The 16,877-nt window shown below is 53.6% G+C and overlaps 1 protein-coding gene across 1 annotated transcript; it reads left to right on the top strand.

Moving 5' to 3' along the window:
* The first annotated feature begins 1,108 nt into the window (after positions 1-1,108).
* On the top strand, positions 1,109-16,422 carry UBE2D4 (ubiquitin conjugating enzyme E2 D4 (putative)). The gene is made up of 7 exons (XM_054571420.1): positions 1,109-1,263; positions 3,373-3,436; positions 6,044-6,075; positions 6,165-6,242; positions 11,951-12,056; positions 13,065-13,158; positions 15,630-16,422. The coding sequence occupies exons 1-7, from the start codon at positions 1,240-1,242 to the stop codon at positions 15,673-15,675; spliced, it is 444 nt and encodes a 147-aa protein (XP_054427395.1). The 5' UTR covers positions 1,109-1,239; the 3' UTR covers positions 15,676-16,422.
* The last annotated feature ends 455 nt before the right edge of the window (positions 16,423-16,877 follow it).

Here is a 16,877-nt window from a genome sequence, read left to right as displayed (position 1 = left end):
AAAGCTGAAGGGCCTTGGGTGACCGTGGAGGTGACCCTTTCGGGGCATCCTTGCGGTTTTAGGCAAGGCTGCATCGTGACCGGATGGAATTTGAGAGAGGCCTGAAGTGCTGTGTAAGAGAGACTGGGGGAATGAGCGAAGGGGAGGCAGGGCCTCGGCCAGGGGACCACGGGCATGTCTGTGCACTGAGGGCCGACACGTCGGTGACCGTGTGTCCTGTTTGACCAGAGGCAGCCTCGGATTGCACTTCCGTCCTGGAGCAATTATACCGCGCCCTGTGCCAGCCTCACCAGTGTCTGTTTGGAGGATCACTGTCCATACACACACACAGTGGAACCCACAATCTTTACAACGTGAGGCCCACTGATATTTTGTATTATATTTTATTTATTTTTTTTAAATTATTTATTTATAGACAGAGGGGAAGGGAGGGAGAGGGAGGGAAACATCCACGCGTGACTGCCTCTCGCGCGCCCCCTGCTGGTGAGCCGGGCGCACCCCAGGCCTGGGCCCCAATTGGGCTTCAAACCGCGGACCCTCCGATTGGCAGGCGGCGCGCAGTCCGCTGAGCCCCACCAGCCAGGGCTGTTTTATTTTTTTTAGGGTTCGTTGCAACCCATTCAACTTATTTCGGGGCACACTAACTGTTCCTAACCCAGTTTGGAAAGCTCCGTCCTAGATGCCTGCAGGTCTCAGGAAATGGGGAAAGGGACAGAGGCCTAAGCTCAGACACGGTCGGCTGAAGGCCACACCAAAACCGTCGCACAGGACTGGAAACGCGCGTCTCCACGCCCGCCGCGTCCCTGGCGGTGTTCGCTGTGTTTCTGTGGAAACGGCTGGGATACATTTGACACCTAGCACTTAAAAGGCTGTGAATACTTACACACTCAAGGTCAAGTCAGGGCTGAGAGCCACTACGTGACAGCCGGGGAGGGCGCCCGGAAGGGGGCACCGAGAGCACGGCCGCCGCCCCGCCGGCGCTTGACGATCGCTGTTGCTCCCCGCCGCCTCCCGCGGCCTGCAGGGCCACAGCGCCTCACGGCGCCCCCACGCGGACGCCGGCCCACAGGGCCCTGCGGCGCCCCCACGCGGAGGACGGCCCACAGGGCCCCGCGGCGCCCGCGCGCGGGCGGCCGTTCCTTTTGGCAACGGTGCGCCGCGGTGGCGGCGGCGGAGGCGGCAGCGGGTAGCCTCTGGCAGCCCTGAGCTGGCCGCCCAGTCCCCGGTAGCGGGGAAAGGATGGCGCTGAAGCGGATCCAGAAGGTCAGGAGCCCTCTGGTCCTCAGGCTCCTTGCGAGTCTGAAGCGTAGTTCGCGGGCAGGGTGGTCACGGCCGTTCAGCGACCGTTGGCGGAGACGCCACGGAGGGAGGCCGAACCGCCGCTGGCGCAGCCTTAAGGGGGCGGGGCTGGCCCCCCGGCCGGGTGGTTCAGACGGTTAGAGCGCCAGGGTTGCGGGCGCTTCCCGGTCAGGGCACATGCAGAAGTAACCAATGAATACACGGATAAGTGGGACTGCAAATTGATGTTTCGCTCTCCCTACTCCTCCCCCCGCTATATATGTATTTGTATATAAATAAATAAATTTTAAACAGCGTTCGGCGCGCGGGTTGCGAGGGCCCAGCATCACGTGGTGCTTGCGTCCTGCCGGGCAGGCCGGGGGCCATCGTCACGTGGTCCTTGCAAAACGCGGGGCGAGGCCAGAGGAGCGGGGCAGCGCGCTGGCGCCGCACCTGCGACCTGCGTTCCCTTGCGCTTTGGTACCTGTTTCCTGTAAGGGAAGCTCAGGAACGTTTGCGCTTGTATTTTTCAAATCACAATGTTCTGCCTTAAAATCCCAATTAGCATTTGAAACTCCTCGGTGTTGGTTGGCGTCTATCGAGACTCGTAGTCTTTCAGGAAGTCTTGTCTTAGTAGCCATTCACCACACCCCTAAAGAGGGACACGCGATCCAGAGATCAGACGACCCAGGCAAACGCGCGGAGGGGCGGGGGAACCGGGTGAGCGGGGTCCTGCTCTGCACGTAGCCTCGCCAGGGTTTGTCCTGACAGCCCCGGTCTCCGCATTGTACGTGGTGGTGGGGGGTGAGGGCACAGGGCAGACGTGAGCAGTAAAGGAACCGTCACGGAGCTTTCTGTAGCCGCACTGCGTCTCTAAGCGTGTCTTCTGGTCCCCTCGTGTGACCTTAGCTGTTGCCCAAGTTCATTTCTATTGTGACAACCACTAGTGCTACTTACTATGTGCCTACCAAGGGCAACCCACTTGGACACATTAGATACTGAGAACGCGTGGGTGTTTACAAACCAACCCTCCAATAAAACGTAGCCCAGATTTGTATTGCTTGCTGGCTTCTGTGGTGTAAACACTCCTGCATGGCCAATATTTGTGGGGTAGCCCAGAGAGCGGGGCCGTGGGGGGAGGGGACCGGGAGGGTCAGCATGCCCTGAGACGCAGGTGGGATCGCGAGGGTCTCTGTAGATGAGCTCATTTTCAGGCTGCTCAGGCAGAAGGGGTGTCACCAGGCAGGTTTCAAGTCTGTGCATGTTCTCCAGACCCTGGGGTTTGCGTCCCCTGAGGAGTCGCCCTGCATCCTGATGGACCACGGTCTGTGCCTCCTTCCAGTGCTTTAGAACCTCTCCGGAAACCCCACGAAGTTTACCCAGATCTGTCTGGAGCCTGGGAGGATGGAGAATGTTAGGGAACATGCCAGTACGTGCGAACGAGAGTTCAAGAGCTCCTGCCCGAAGGCCTGGCCTCCGAGGCGCGTGCTGGCCCAGGGCGACCTGGGCGTCGGGGCCGGAGCGGCATCTCACAGAGGCAACTAGTTGGGGGGTTCCTTTTTGGATGCGGGTACGTGGGGTGGCTGTGTCAGATCGACTTGCATGTCCTCAGTCCCCCACTCAGAGACCTGGGCCTTGCCACATACCCAGCGGCAGTTCTGGTGGGAGGGGAGAAGGATGGAAGCCCAGGGGCTCTGTCCTTAACTGAGCACTCCCTTGGGGGTAAGTGCTTCCGCCATTCATTTGGGAGCTCAGAGCTGCAGCCCCGGCCGCTGCCCCCTAGTGGGTCAGAGGACCGGCTGCAGGGGAGGCAGGCCTCTCTGTTCTGCCCTCTCCGCGTTGCAACCTGGGGTAAGCAGCTTAACCTCTTGACATTTCGGTTTCCTGACTTACAGGATAGAAATGGTAACACATACTTGTCAGGTGACTTCACCGCCAGAGCAGACCTTCAGGTCACTCAGGTGCATTCGTGGAGCCAACACCCTCCTGAGGCCTAGGGGCCCCTCCCCCCGAGAGTGGCTTCTGGCCACGAGGTGCGGAGTGCAGAGCAGCACCCCAGCACACGCCGACTCGGGCCCACTTCTCGTGTCCTAGGAACTCACTGACTTGCAGAGGGACCCGCCTGCCCAGTGCTCCGCAGGACCTGTGGGAGACGACTGTGAGTATGTTTCAGGCTCCGGATCACAGGAGCTTTCAACCCAGACCCCCGACTTTATTAGCCCTGCAGTGTTTTGAAGAAAATCTGTTGTTTTCCCCTCATTTGCTTGTGAATTGCTTTTTCATTAGACCCATTGAGTTCATACTCTGGCTGATCAAGACAGTGCCTGAAATCACCACTTCCTTCCACTGGGTCCCTAGAAAGCCACCCCGTCCCGAAGCACGTTGGCTTCTACAAAGTGCCTCCGACCAACAAAAACTTGTGGTGTTGGTGTAAAAATGGTCATGGGGCTGGTTGTAGAGGACCTGCTGCTGCAGAACGCATGACCCTCACCGCTGCCAAGGGCAGGGCAGTGCGGGTGCTTCTCTCCCACCTCCGCTCCTCCCCAGTGGGGCACGGGCCCGCCCCCCGCCCCCCTTTACAGCTGACTGGCCGAGGCCACGCTGCCCCGCATGTGGGCTCCCCACGGGTGTATTCTGCTCCCATCTCACCTTCGCTCTCCCTCATCTCAATTGTGAGATGGTGTCAAAGAGGGGCGGTGGCCTCCACAGACACCAAAGACTTAAAAACAGGGACTCACACAGACCTCATGTGCCAATATGCACTGCGCCCTCATTCCCAGTCCCCCGAAGGCCTAAGTGCCCACCCCCAGATGGGCGAGTGAGCAAATGCGCTATCGGCACTCAGCAGCGCACCATGTAGCCATAGGAAGGGAGGGACTTCCGACGCATACTGCAGATGGGTGAGGCTTGAAAACATGCTACTCGTATGAGTCAAAAGGACTAACGTGTGGTTGCAGTCGTGTGAAATAGCCACACGAGGCCAGAGCGTGGAGACAGAAGGTGGAGTGCGGTTCACGGGGCTGAGGAGGTAGAAATGTGCAGAGTTGCTGCTCAGAGTCCTGAAAGGCCTGTCAGGGCGGTGGCTGGACAGCCTGGGTTCCCTGAAAGTGGCCAAGAGAACATTTTCCTATTTTTTACTTTTTGTTGTGTTGAAATGCACGTAACAAAGTTTACCGTCTTAACCATCGGCCCCCACACAGCTTGGTCAAGGAGGTCCATGCCTCTGTGCGGTCACCACTGCCTCCCACCCCCGTGACTCTGGTCCCCACCGTGTTGCGTGTGCGGCCACAGTGAAACGGGGCGGTTTCGCAGAGCTGGAGGAGAAGGGGAGGGGGCGCCACAGGCACCTGCTGGGGCCGCGGCTCGGACCCTGGGGTGGGGGGATGGGGCGCGGGGGGCGGCTGATGAACGAGGGGGCCGTGGTGCTTCTGTTTCCTGACGCTGCTGTCCCCGATCCATGCTGTCGTCCCGAGTGTCATAGCAGGTCTTCGTAGCATGTTTCTCCCATCACCTGTCACGACAATGCCAAACTAGGGTGGGGCTGATCCTGCTTCAGCCCAGCTTCCCAGCGGCACCTCAGCCTGTCTGCACTGCACGCGCTCCCCTTCCGGCAGCCCAGGGCAGAGGCGGTCCTTCCCGCAGGGCATCCAGGCCACCCCCCCAACCCCCGACCCCCACTCAGGACCTCTGAGGGTGAGCTGCGTGCAGCCTTGGACACAGCTCACCTTCGGGGCTAGTTCATGCCTCCCTGTGGGCAAACGGCCCCTTCCCCGCAGCCCTCGCAGTTTCCTCTCTCTTCCTCTCTTTTGGGGCCTTCTCGTCTGACCACACCCCGAGGCCCTGCTTAGCCCCCGACAGCCCTCAGGACTTGAATGGGACCACAGGCTCCTAACCTATTCACCAGAAGGAACCACCTTTATTGTCTACTTCTCCGCAGTTTCTAATATGGGCTCCCAGTCTTTAATACGTTAATCATCAAAACCATTTAATAAAGGATTCTATTCTAAGTATTTTTAGGGAAAGGTACGTCTACCTGCCAACCACAGCTAAAAATTAGCATGAGTTGGCAAATAATAATCATCATCATCATCGAAAGTAAAAGAAGTGATAGTCCGGTCAGCTCAGGCAGCCTACTTGCAGGCAAAGGTGTGCTCTTCCCCACGATTCTCTCCAAGTGCTGCGGGAGGTCCTGGGCGGCCTTGACCGCCTTCGAGCAGCTCTAGGCGTCTGGAAAGCCTCCCCGTTGGTCTCTGCACTTACCCGCCTCATGCCGTGGTGATTTCCTCTCCTGCTGCCAAGGGAGGGTCTGCGGGGCACTTGAACAGGCGGCAGGACCCCAGGGCAGGTCCGAGAGCTTGGGCTGCCCCCACGCCGTCAGAGCCGTAAGGCAGGGTTCCCTGGAGAGGAGCACAGCCAGGTCAGCCGCACGGCAGGTCCCCTTTCCAGCCACGCCCGCTGAGGAGCCTCCCAAGCGACCGTACCCTGCACACTGACACATGTTGATGCCCTGGCTGCAGAGGAGGGGACAGCGAAAGCTCTGCATTCCGGCTCCTTCTGCATGTGTCTGTGAGCTTTTCCCTCCGCCAGTGCTAGCCTGCGGGCGTCCCAGCGATACACGGTGAACTGTGGGCGCAGACCTGCCGGGAGGCTGGGAGTCCTGGCGCACCCGGAGGCCCCGGGGCTGCAGCTGTGTCAGGAGCGGTTCCTGGGGAGAGGCAGACGCCGTGTGGAGAGGCTCTGGCATCCGCCCTCTCTTGTCTTGCAGGGTTCCGCTGGCAGGCCGCGGTCACAGGCCCGGTAGGTAGCCGCTGCTGAGCGCCACCGTTCGCTTCCTCCCTGGGCACTTCTGTGCGCACTAATCCGCCTTCTGTGTCTCGTCCTTCCAGCACGACAGTCCTTACCAAGGAGGCATTTTCTTCCTGAACATCCACTTTCCCACAGATTATCCATTCAAACCGCCTAAGGTGAGGACGGTGGGGGTATGATAAAGGGGCCTTTGAAGTCACCGGCGCAGAAGCTGCAGGCGGACCTCTCCTGAGGGCCCTCACCCCGGTGCACGGGCACAGGCCCCCGAACGGTATGCCCTGGACTCCAGTCAGTCCCTGCGACGGGGGCCTCCCCTTGAGGCCGTGGTGGGACAGCGCCCTTCACGGCTGTAGCTGAGTCCCTTCCTCTGCATCCCTGTCCGCCTAGGACAGGGGTTCTCAGCCCGGGCCCCAGGGACATCGGACAATGCCCTGGGGTACTCGGCGTTGTGAAACTGGGGCGGGTGCCACAGGGGAGTTGCTACTGGTTTCCAGTGGGTGGAACCCAGGAATGTCGCTCGTACCCTACAGCACACAGGACCCTGGGACGTCAGTAGGACCCTGGCAAGTCGCCTCCCTTCATACTCTCTCCATCCCAGCAGAGGAGTCTCCGAGGGAGGACAGTGCCACCAACAGGAGGGAGAAGGGAGGGGCCTGCTCACCTCCCTGGCCCAGGAGGGCTGCTGCCCGCCCCACGCCAGCCCAGAGGAGCCCTGCCTTGTCAGGGAGCAGTCCCGCCTGGGCGGTCCGAGCCGAGGAGAAGCACAGGGCGGCAGTGCGTGCGGCGGGGGTCGCCCTGAGCATGCCGGGGGCCGCAGCGTGGGAGGAGGCCGGGGGGGCCCAAGAACTCAGGCTCCGCGGTGGAGGCTGAGCAGGGTGCCGGTGACAGGGGTGCCCTGGGCTGAGGCGACGAGGCCGACTCGGGACGCTCCATGGTGGAGCCAGCGGGACAGCGGCGGGCGCTGGTGTGCGTGGGTTCGCATCGCTTTACATTGTTTATGTTCCTGATTGCAAAACTGGTGAGTTGATTACTTTAAAATTAGGACACTGGGGAACTAGTGTGCGGATGGAAATCTGTCTCCTGTAAACCTACCGGTAGAGAAGACCACAGGCAACTGCCCGGTGTACGCTGCTCCAGGTTTTGTCTGCACCAATACAAGGCGGGGCAAACGTAGGTTTACAGCTCACAGGGAAAATAATACAATACTTAATAAATAATAATACATGATTAAATGTGGGTTTTGCATACTCAAAACTGTAAACCTACTTTTGCCCCACCATGTACCTATATTTTTTTTATTTTTAAATAAAAATATCAATTCTCGTTGTGAATGAGGAAACTGATGCATCAGCCAATTCTTTTACATATTTTTCCAATTACAGTTACATTCAATACTATATTAGTTTCATGTGTACAGCAGAGCGATTAGACGTTTATATAACTTACAGAGCGTTTATATAATTTGCGAAGGGATCCCCCTGATGTATCTAGTATCCACCGGGCACCGTATTTAGTTACTACAACATCACTGACCACGTTCCCTACGCTGGACTTCACAACCCCATGGCTATTCCGTAACCACCAGCCTGAGCTTCCCAGTCCTCTCCACCCAGACCCCAGCAGCCTCCCATCTGGCAACCTTCAGTGTGATCTCTGTGTCTTATGAGCCTGTTTTTGGTTTGCTGGTTATTTTGTTTTTTAAATTCCACCTATAAGTGAAATCATAGGTATTTGACTTTCTTTTCCTGACTTATTTCTTAGCAAATTCCACCCCCCCGGCCCCGATCCCGAGCCCTGACGGGTGTCAGTCAGTGGGGTGGGCATCACCCTGCAAAGCAAAAGACTTGTAGGCTCAGTTGCCGGTCAGGATGCAGGCCTGGGTTGCAGGTTAGGTCCCCAGTCGGGGTGCATGTGAGAGCCAACCAGTGGACACCCCTGTCTCACACTGGTGTCTCTCTCCCTCCCTTCCCTCACTTGGAAAGTAAATAAATAAAATATTTTTTAAAATTATATTTAAAAAGCCCCTAGATCCATCCACGTTCTCACAAATGGATTTCATTCTTTTTATGTCTGTTTACTAGTCTATTTTATATATGTCCATTTTGCTTTTGATTTGGGCCTTTATTCACATTTAAAGTAATTATTGATAGGTATGTACTTATGGTCATTTTAAAATTTTTGAAAACTTATGGATTTGAGAGCGAGAGAGAGGAAGTGAGAGAGGAACATGGATTTGTCGTTCCACTCACGTATGCATTCATAGGTTGGCCCTCGTATGTGCCTTGGCAGGGATGAAACCTGCAACTGCGGTGTGAGGGACAGCGTTCTAACCAGCTGAGCCACCCTGCCAGGGTCGACGGTTCTGGCCATTTTGCTTGTTTTCTGATTGATTGTGCAGGGGGGTTTTTTCTGTTCCTTATTTTCTTGCTCTCTTCTCTTGTATGTTGACCTCCTGCAGTGTTGTGTTTGTATTCCTTTTTCTTGATTTCGTGTGTGTCTCTGTATGTCTTCAGTCTGCGGTTTCCATGCGCTTCACAGGCCAGTCCGGCTGTGTGTGCGGATCAGCCTCTGAAAGAGGTGTGGGCGGATCACATGCACTGGCCGGAGCGGGGTCTCAGGGAACCGCCAGGGAGGGGTGAGAGCGGGGTCGGCTGGATTGGTAGAGACTCAGGTCTGGTGCCGGGCGCACCTGCCAGCTGTGCAGGGGAGGGCTGAACAAAGGAACGGCGGGTTCTGCCGGCACTTCGGTCCCAGAGAGAGCCGCCCCTGCGGCCCTCGCCCGGCAGCCAGAGCTGCTGCCCCCGCTCTGGAGCTCAGGGCCAGTGTTCGTGACTGAGCGGTCTGTGCTCGGGCCCTTGACAGGGACTCCTGGGCCAAAGCAGCCCTCCCTCTGCCTCCCCTGGACGGAGCCTCTGCCGAGTCTCACAGCTGCTGCTGTGGGGACTCTTCTTCCTGGCACAGGTGCTCCAGGCTGGGGGCCCTCCCTCCTCAGGAGGGGCCCGATTCCCGTCTGCCACACCTGGGTGTGGACCAGCCCGTTTTGCATCTGTTGCTCCTTTCAATCTGTGTAGTTTGTTCTTTATGTCCTTAGTTGTAGGAGTTCTGTCCAGCTAGTCTTCTGGTGGCTCTCAAGGCTCATTGTTCTATAATTTAGTTAAAATTTTGATGTGGTCATGGGAGGAGGTACGCACAGCATTTACCTGCTTTACCATCTTGCCCAGGAGTCCTCTCTCTGTGTCAGCCTTTTTTTGTTTTGTTTTGTTATTTGTTTTTTGTTTTTTTGCTTACAAGCTTTTACTTGTTAAAAATGAACTGCTTCAGCCCTGACTCGTGTGGCTTAGTGGATTGAGCACTGGCCTGCAAACCAAAGGGTCGCTGGTTCAATTCCCAGTCAGGGCACATGCCTGAGTTGTGGGCCAGGTCCCCCGTTGGGGGTGCAGAGAGACGACCAATTGCTGTATTTCTTGCACATCGAGGTTTCTCTCCCTCCTTTCCCATATCTCTAAGTAAATAAAGTCTTTAAGAAAAGAACTTTAAGAACTGGAACAGGGATAACTACAACCACAATCTAAGAAAGGCATTATTTCCAACAAAGCGTATTCTTTTACATACAATAGGTTAGCACTGAATTAATTTAATTTTAAATTAATTGTAACAAAAGCAAAATTTTATATTTAAAACGAAAATGAATACAGATGCACAAAGAGCAACCTCTACTACACCAAAGACACTGTTGCTTGATATACTTACTCTTAATATTCGGAACAATTTTTAAGGTTTTACAAAAAAAAGCATTAATAATAGTTCTGTACAATATTTAAAATAACAAATGAAAACATCTTTATACCATAGTTCCACAAACTATTCTAAAGACAGAAAACATGCTCAGTTGTTTTCCCTCTGCTTTAAAATAAGCTACCGGTAATTCTAAACCAGTCTAAAATGCATTGTTCATGGATCAGATCTAAGCATTCATACCTGCAAAAATGTTCTGCAATGAGTCCTTGGTCATTGCAGGATGGAGACTAACATTTCTTTTCAAACTGTTTGACTTGCTCTCAATAATCCCTTATCAGAAGACTTACTGGCAAAATATCAAAATTAAGGATCAGGTTTAATTCTTTGGGATAAGCATGAAACTGTCTTTGATAGCTGTCTGTGTCTAGCATAAACCAGGTAACCCAAGAAGTACGGGATGTGTCAGCCTATATTTTTAAAACTTTTTTAAAAATTAATTTTAGACTTAAAGAAAATCGCAAAAACAGCAGTTTCCATACATCCTTCACCTAGCTCTCCCTGACGTCAGCCTCTTCATTGCGCGGGCACAGTTGTCCGGTCCAGGAGTCAGTGTTGGCCACAAAGCTCTGGGCCAGCCTGACAATACTAGTCACATTTTCCCTGTTTGCACAGAGGTCTGTCCCGCCTCCCTTGTCTCCTTCACCATCACCGTCTGCCTCAGTTTCCCCTGGGCTTTTATGACTTTGCTGCTTGTGAGGAGTATTCACCAGTTATGTTGCCAAATGTCCCTCATTTTGAGTTTGTGATGTGTTCTCAGGATTGGACTAGGATTATGCATTTTGGCAAGACTTAGGTTGAAGTCCTGAGTCCGTGTCAGGGCGCCACAGCTCAGGGTTCATGCCCAGAGGGTGGCCTTGATGGCTCAGTGTGAGTCACACCCTTGGCTCTGTGTGCACCTCGTGTCTGAGCTGAGGGAAAAAACCCTCAGGGCTCCCCAGCCACAGCTCTGCCCTGGCATTGCCACCAGAGGTCACCAGGAGCCTCGGTATTTTAAATCACAGTTAAATGTGGTCAAGATTTTAGAGACCTTGCCAGCTTTCAGCAGGGAGGAAGGGTGTGCTGGGCAGGGGGACAGATGCTAAAATAACCCTGCCAGATTTGAGTGCACCTGCTCTTCCAGGGGTTTGGTTGAAAACGCAAGTTTCTTGGTCTCTAACGCACCCCTGCCCTTTCCCTGCAGAGTCTTATAAAGTTGTAATATTCTACCTTCTCTGTCTCATCAGCAAGCGAGCAGTTGAGGATCTTTGTTAAGCAGGCTGGAGGCCTGTCTGTCTGTTGGTGTTTTCAGGATCCCGGTTGCCCAAAGGCAGTGAAGAGAGTGGCTGGTACTGGGGTGAGGATGTAGAGTTGTGAGCTGGGATTACTTTAACTAAGAGACACGTGACATGAAATGTGAGTGACCCTTGACAATGGAAGGAAGTGTTTCTGTCTTTTTAAAATCTCCTTCCACAGGAAAAGAAGATAAAATAGGTTGATGTTTTCCCACGAATTCTCTGACTGTTTTCCTTGCCAGGGAATCTGGCAAGGTTGCGTGAACTTCTTTACCAGAGATACTGAAGAAGGCAGATACTGCCTGAGAGGCTTTGCAAGTTTGGCCCTTCCTTGGAAAATTATTTCGTAACAGACGATAAACCTCACATGCACAGAGCCTTCCTTCCCTGCATATCCTGGGCTAAGTTCTTGAAAAACTATGTTGTCATAACTTGTTTTGGCCCTGCCAAATATTGTCGCTAATAATGTAACAGGCATCCAGCCTGAGCCCCATTCCTCAGGAGAGACCTCCAGGGCCGCCCCTGCCCTCTGGCTGCTCCTCAGAGCCACTGCTCCCGGGGAGGTGGGGTCAGTCCCCCATGTTTGGAATGAGAATGGGTTGGGGGCCTGCCCCCGCCTGTGTCCTGTTAGCATTCAGGGCGGGGGCCCAGCGCACCCAGGACTGTGCAGAGCCAGGAATAGCCCAGCTGCAGCCACTTCTGCCTTCCTTGGTTCATTTTTCAGACTGACGCTGTCTAGATTTAAGGTCTAGAATGTCTCTGTGGTCCGACTGACTTGAGGCCTCTCATCTCTGCAGGTTACTTTCACGACCAAAATTTACCACCCCAACATCAACAGCAACGGCAGCATCTGCCTCGACATCCTGCAGTCCGTGTGGTCTCCGTCGCTGACAGTGTCCGAAGGTAGCCGCCTGTGCCAGACTCCAACGCACCTCGCAGGCCCTGCCCCGCACCTGCGCCTCTCACAGCAGTGTGTCTGCCCCGCGTGCCTGAGGAAACAGGCTCCGAGCGAGCAGGCAGCTTCCTGCGGCTCCTGGGAGAGGGCATAGGGGACCTCGCTCCCGCCCTGACCATGTCTGCAGGGGGGCTCCAGCCAGACTGTCGCTTGGGCGCGAGAAGAGAATACCGGTTTTATGAACATGTTTCTCTAGAAATAAGAAAGGCAAATACTGCACTGCCTTCTGAGTTCCCTTACTTGTTCATCTGTCCCACCCGGATTCTGAGTTAGGCCTCAGAAGGAAGGAGAGGCAGGCCCCTCCCCGACCCCAGGGCCTCAGTCTTGAAGAACGATCCCCCCTAAGCAGTGTGCTGAACGCCTCTGGGCATGCAGCTAAAGACACCAGTCTCAACAGGGCTTCAGAGATGCAGGTACTTCCGAAAGAAAGGGCTCAACCTGGATGCACCAGCATGAATATCGTGTCCGTGGGATGGGTAAGGTGGTGAAGAAGTATGTCCGAGGGAAAGGGGGGCCCAGAGCCCGAGAAATAAGCAGAGGTGGGTGAGAAGCAGAGCGGACAGAGCAGAGCTCCCAACGGCCAGTGCGGGGACAGGTGGGGCCGGCCACCGGCAGGACAGGCAGTGGGAGCGTGCAGGGCGAGTCCAGCAGGAGCCCACCCCGCGTGCCTGACTGTCCGGAGGCCCCATTTCCTGACTGACTAACAAGCCCCTGTGACCAGACCTCAGAGGTGTGTGTTGATCGCAGGTTCCCTAGAGCAGGAGGCACAAAACTGCCGTTCAGCCCATAGATGAGCAAAGTGAATACTTTCATGACTATCGGGACATCAAACAGAACAATTCAAGACAGGATGTGGCAGGGAAGGCGCTCACTCTGTCACTAGCTTAGGATGGGGTCTCACCAGACCCGGGCGCCTGGCAGCCTCGTGGCTGACCACGCTTTGTTTCTCTTCCCAGTGCTCTTGTCCATCTGCGCCCTGCTCAGCGAGCCCAACCCCGACGACCCTCTGATGCCAGAGATTGCCCACACCTACAAGGCCAACAGAGAGAAGTACGCACCCTCCTTGGGCTCCTTTGCGCCTCAGGGGTACCCACCCTAAGCTGGTGCCTCTTGGCCAACCAGCCTGTGGCAGACTTCCTCCTGCCTGTACCAGGGCCATGGAGCAGGTGTCTCTGGGCTCAGACACCTGGCTCTCTCGTGAACATACCCTTTGCCTCGGGGAAGAGAGGAGATAAAAGCTGTTCACCCTCCTTGGCAGCTCATCAGCTGCTGATACCGAACCCTAAAATATTATTGCCAAGCCTGCCCTTGAGGTCAGCAAAGTCAGTGGTCAGCCAAGAATGGACTCAGAAGAATCTAACAAGAAAACTCTGGGTTAAATTCTAAAGTTTACAGGGTAAGCCAGAGTATTTTCTCAGAGACACCAGGGCTGGGCCAAGACCCGGCGAGGCAGGAACACAGCCATGGTCAGTTTCCTGATTGAGGCTCAGCTGCCAGCAGTGTGTTGCTGTTTTACTGACAGGCCCCTGTTTATTTTTTTTGTTTATTCATCTGTTTTTTTTAGATTCCAAATATAAGTAAGATTACACAATATTTGTCTTTCTCTGACTTATATCGCTTAGCACAATATCCACCATTTCCATCCATGTTGTCTCAAGTGGCAAGATTTCACTATTTTTTATGGTCAAGTGGTATTCCATTGTATATATACCACACCTTCTTTATCCACTCATCTGTCGATGGGCACTTGGCCTGCTTCCATATCTTGGCTATTGTAAATAATGCTGCAATGGGCATAGGGGTGCTCAGGTATATCTTTTCAAATTAGTGTTTTTGTTTTACTGGGATAAATACCCAGAAGTAGAATTCCTGGATCATGTGACAGCTCTATGTTTAATTTTTTGAGGGAACTTCATAGTTTCCCACAGCGGTTGCACCAGTCTGCATTTCCACCAGCAGTGCACAAGGGTTCCCTTTTCTCCACATCCTCATCAACACTTTTTTTTTTTTTTGTTCCTTTATTGATGACAAGCATTCAGACAGGTGTGAGGTGGTATCTCATTGTGGTTTTAATTTGCATTTCTCTGATGATTAGTGGTATTGAGTATTTCTTCATATGTCTTTTGGCCATCTGTGCGTCCTCTTTGGAGACATGTCTATTCAGTTCCTCTGCTCATTTTTAAATTAGACTGTGTTTTTTTGGTGTTAAGTTACATGAGTTTCTTATAGAATGTAGCCTTGGCGAATATCTACTCCCATTTGGTAGGTTGTCTTTTTGTTTTGTTGATGGTTTCCTTCACCCTGCAAAAACTTTTTAGTTTGATGTAGTCCCAGTTTATTTTTTCTTTTGTTTCCCTTGCTCAAGGAGATATATCCAAAAATATTTTCCTAAGAGCCATGTCAAAGAGTTTACTGTCTATGTTTTCTTCTAGGAATTTATGGTTTCAGGTCTAACATTTAAGTCTTTAATCTATTTTGAGTTTGTTTTGTATATGGTGTAAGAAATTGGTCTAGTTTCATTTCTTTGCATATATATGCCTAGTTTTACCAACACCACTTATTGAAGAGACTATCTGTACCCCATTGTTTATCCTTGCCTCCTCAATTCTCTGTTTAAACACTGATGACCAGACCCAGAATGGTAGAGCCATTGGGCCAGGCACAGTCACACATGCGGGAGCCTAGGGGGATGGCTTGGAGGGTGAAGCGCTGACATTGTGGGAGAAAGGGCCTGGCCTAGCAGGGCCCTGGCATCAGAGCCCCGGCCTGTGAGCTGTGCTGGGTCTCCATGGATGAGACAGGATGGGGCAGGGAATGGTAACTGCTGGTTCTTCTAAGGAACATTCCCAGTGAGTCTTTTAGTTTATTAATTCTCTTCTGTCTGAAGAGATTAGAATGGAGAGTGGTTTTTTCCAACTTACATTAATCTTGAAAGCTTTATAGATGTCATTATTTCCCTCATTGAGTTTTCCAGAATGATAAAGTACTTTTTAATTCACTGGATTATAAACTGTATTTATTTTACCACTTGTCATGAGATGCTTTAGACATACCAAAAGCGGTTTCTTCATTGCCCTCTGTGGCTGCATATCTGTCTCACAGCCTCACAGCACCAGCCCTCACCGGTGCAAGCTTCCGCAGCCCTCCATGGCACCAGGCCGCTCTGGGGCACGAGGCTCCCAAGCCTGTGTGCTGGGGAGCCTGGGCTGCTCCCAACTGACCTCCGTGGATGCCCTCCTGATCCTCCATGTCCACGTCCTAGGACAGGAGAGAGGAAGAGAGGAGGTTTGGCACATTACTGAGCTTTCTATAGCAGACGGTTGTGGAGAACTACCAGGACTCACCAGGTTAGGGGTTTACGCTCACCAGTGACACATCCCCACACCAGGCTTCTTTATGTCGCCCGCTCATTAGTCGTCCATGTTTACCAAGGGCAGCAGCCGTCCCCTGAATTAGACCTGTTCTCCACTCTGCATGCCAAGGAAGTGACCGTTTTGAATGAGGTAACTTTTTTCTTCCAGGTACAACAAACTAGCAAGAGAGTGGACACAGAAATATGCTATGTAAGGGCCTTGGAGGCTTCATGGCAAAGAGGTCCTTCCATGAAACTGAGCTCCTGGCCAAGCCACTCCCAGAGTACCCTCTTGTACGAACAAACGCTGGCCGCACTTTCTCCCGCCACAGCGCATTGGTGCCACTCTCAGCCATCGTGGCTTTGACATCACATCTTTGAAGCCAAGTTAGTCATCGCTGTTATGACCTGCAGCCTCCCTGGCCACACTGGAATCGGTCCCTGTGCCCCTCTCACTGCTGGTCTCACCGAGGGACAGTGTGCTGTGCACCTCCCCTGCCCATCCTTAGGCGGCACCCCTCACCATGGCACCACCCGAGCCCCCGCCTGGCCCTCACCTCTGTGTCTCAGCACCAGCCTGGGTGTCCCAGGCAGAGGGGCCCTGTCTGCTGCAGACCTTGTCCCAGGAGGTCTCCACTCATCCTGGGAGTCAGGAGCACTGTCACTGGGATAGTGTCCCTCTGTGGTGCTGGCACCCTCTCCCCACCCCGACCCCGCACCGGGCAGCAACAGCACAGAGAATGTTGACACAGCACAGAACACCCCGGGAGAGGTGACTGTCTTTTCAGAAGCCAGACCTGCAGAGATTGGGGTTTGCTTTTCCACATGAAGAGGTTTTTCAGCACCCACCACCCCTCTCGGAGCCTGCACTAAGCCCAGTGGGAGCTACCACAGACCAGAGCACAGGGGCAGGGAGAGACTTGGAAATGTAAATAAAAATGTGATTCACTCATCACCCTAAACAACAACTGGCATTTAAGCCTACTTTTTTTTTTTCCTCCAGGCAGAAGACATGGAATCTTTTAACAGGTTGTTTGGAACCTTGAAGTAGAACAGCCTATTGAGTGAGTGACTGGCCGCCTCTTGGGTTTCTGAGGCAGCACATTTTAAGGGTTATCTTTAGGGTCTGGAGCTTTGAGATTAGGTTCGCCAGAAAGGCAGGTGGATTCTTCTGATTAAACCTCCCAAGAGGGAGGGCAGTTGAGGGGCTTCAACCCTCTAAAGTCAAATCTGATCTGGTCTTTCCTAAGGGATCCCATCTCAGGGCAGCCGTGGCTGGAACACTCGGGTGAGTAGGACCAGGGGATGCAGCATGAAATTCCACCCCCAAATGGCCTGACGGGGCCTTGGCAGGCGGATCAAGGAATGATGTCACAAGAGGTCCACCTGCTCCAGGAGCTCTGAGTTGTCCACAGCT

This window comes from Pteronotus mesoamericanus, unplaced genomic scaffold, assembly GCF_021234165.1.
Source record: "Pteronotus mesoamericanus isolate MK-2021 breed Mesoamerican mustached bat unplaced genomic scaffold, CSHL_Meso_final contig_220, whole genome shotgun sequence".
NCBI lineage: Eukaryota > Metazoa > Chordata > Mammalia > Chiroptera > Mormoopidae > Pteronotus > Pteronotus mesoamericanus.
The sequence above is the reverse complement of the archived record's forward strand: the minus strand, read 5'-3'. Positions and strand labels throughout refer to the sequence as shown.

Bases quoted from the DNA above. Each gene is read 5' to 3' on its own strand.
- UBE2D4 (XM_054571420.1), top strand. From the start codon at position 1,240: ATGGCGCTGAAGCGGATCCAGAAG. The intron at 6,076-6,164 runs GTAGGTAGCCGC...TCGTCCTTCCAG, and splicing joins AGGCCGCGGTCACAGGCCCG to CACGACAGTCCTTACCAAGG. The intron at 6,243-11,950 runs GTGAGGACGGTG...TCATCTCTGCAG, and splicing joins ATCCATTCAAACCGCCTAAG to GTTACTTTCACGACCAAAAT.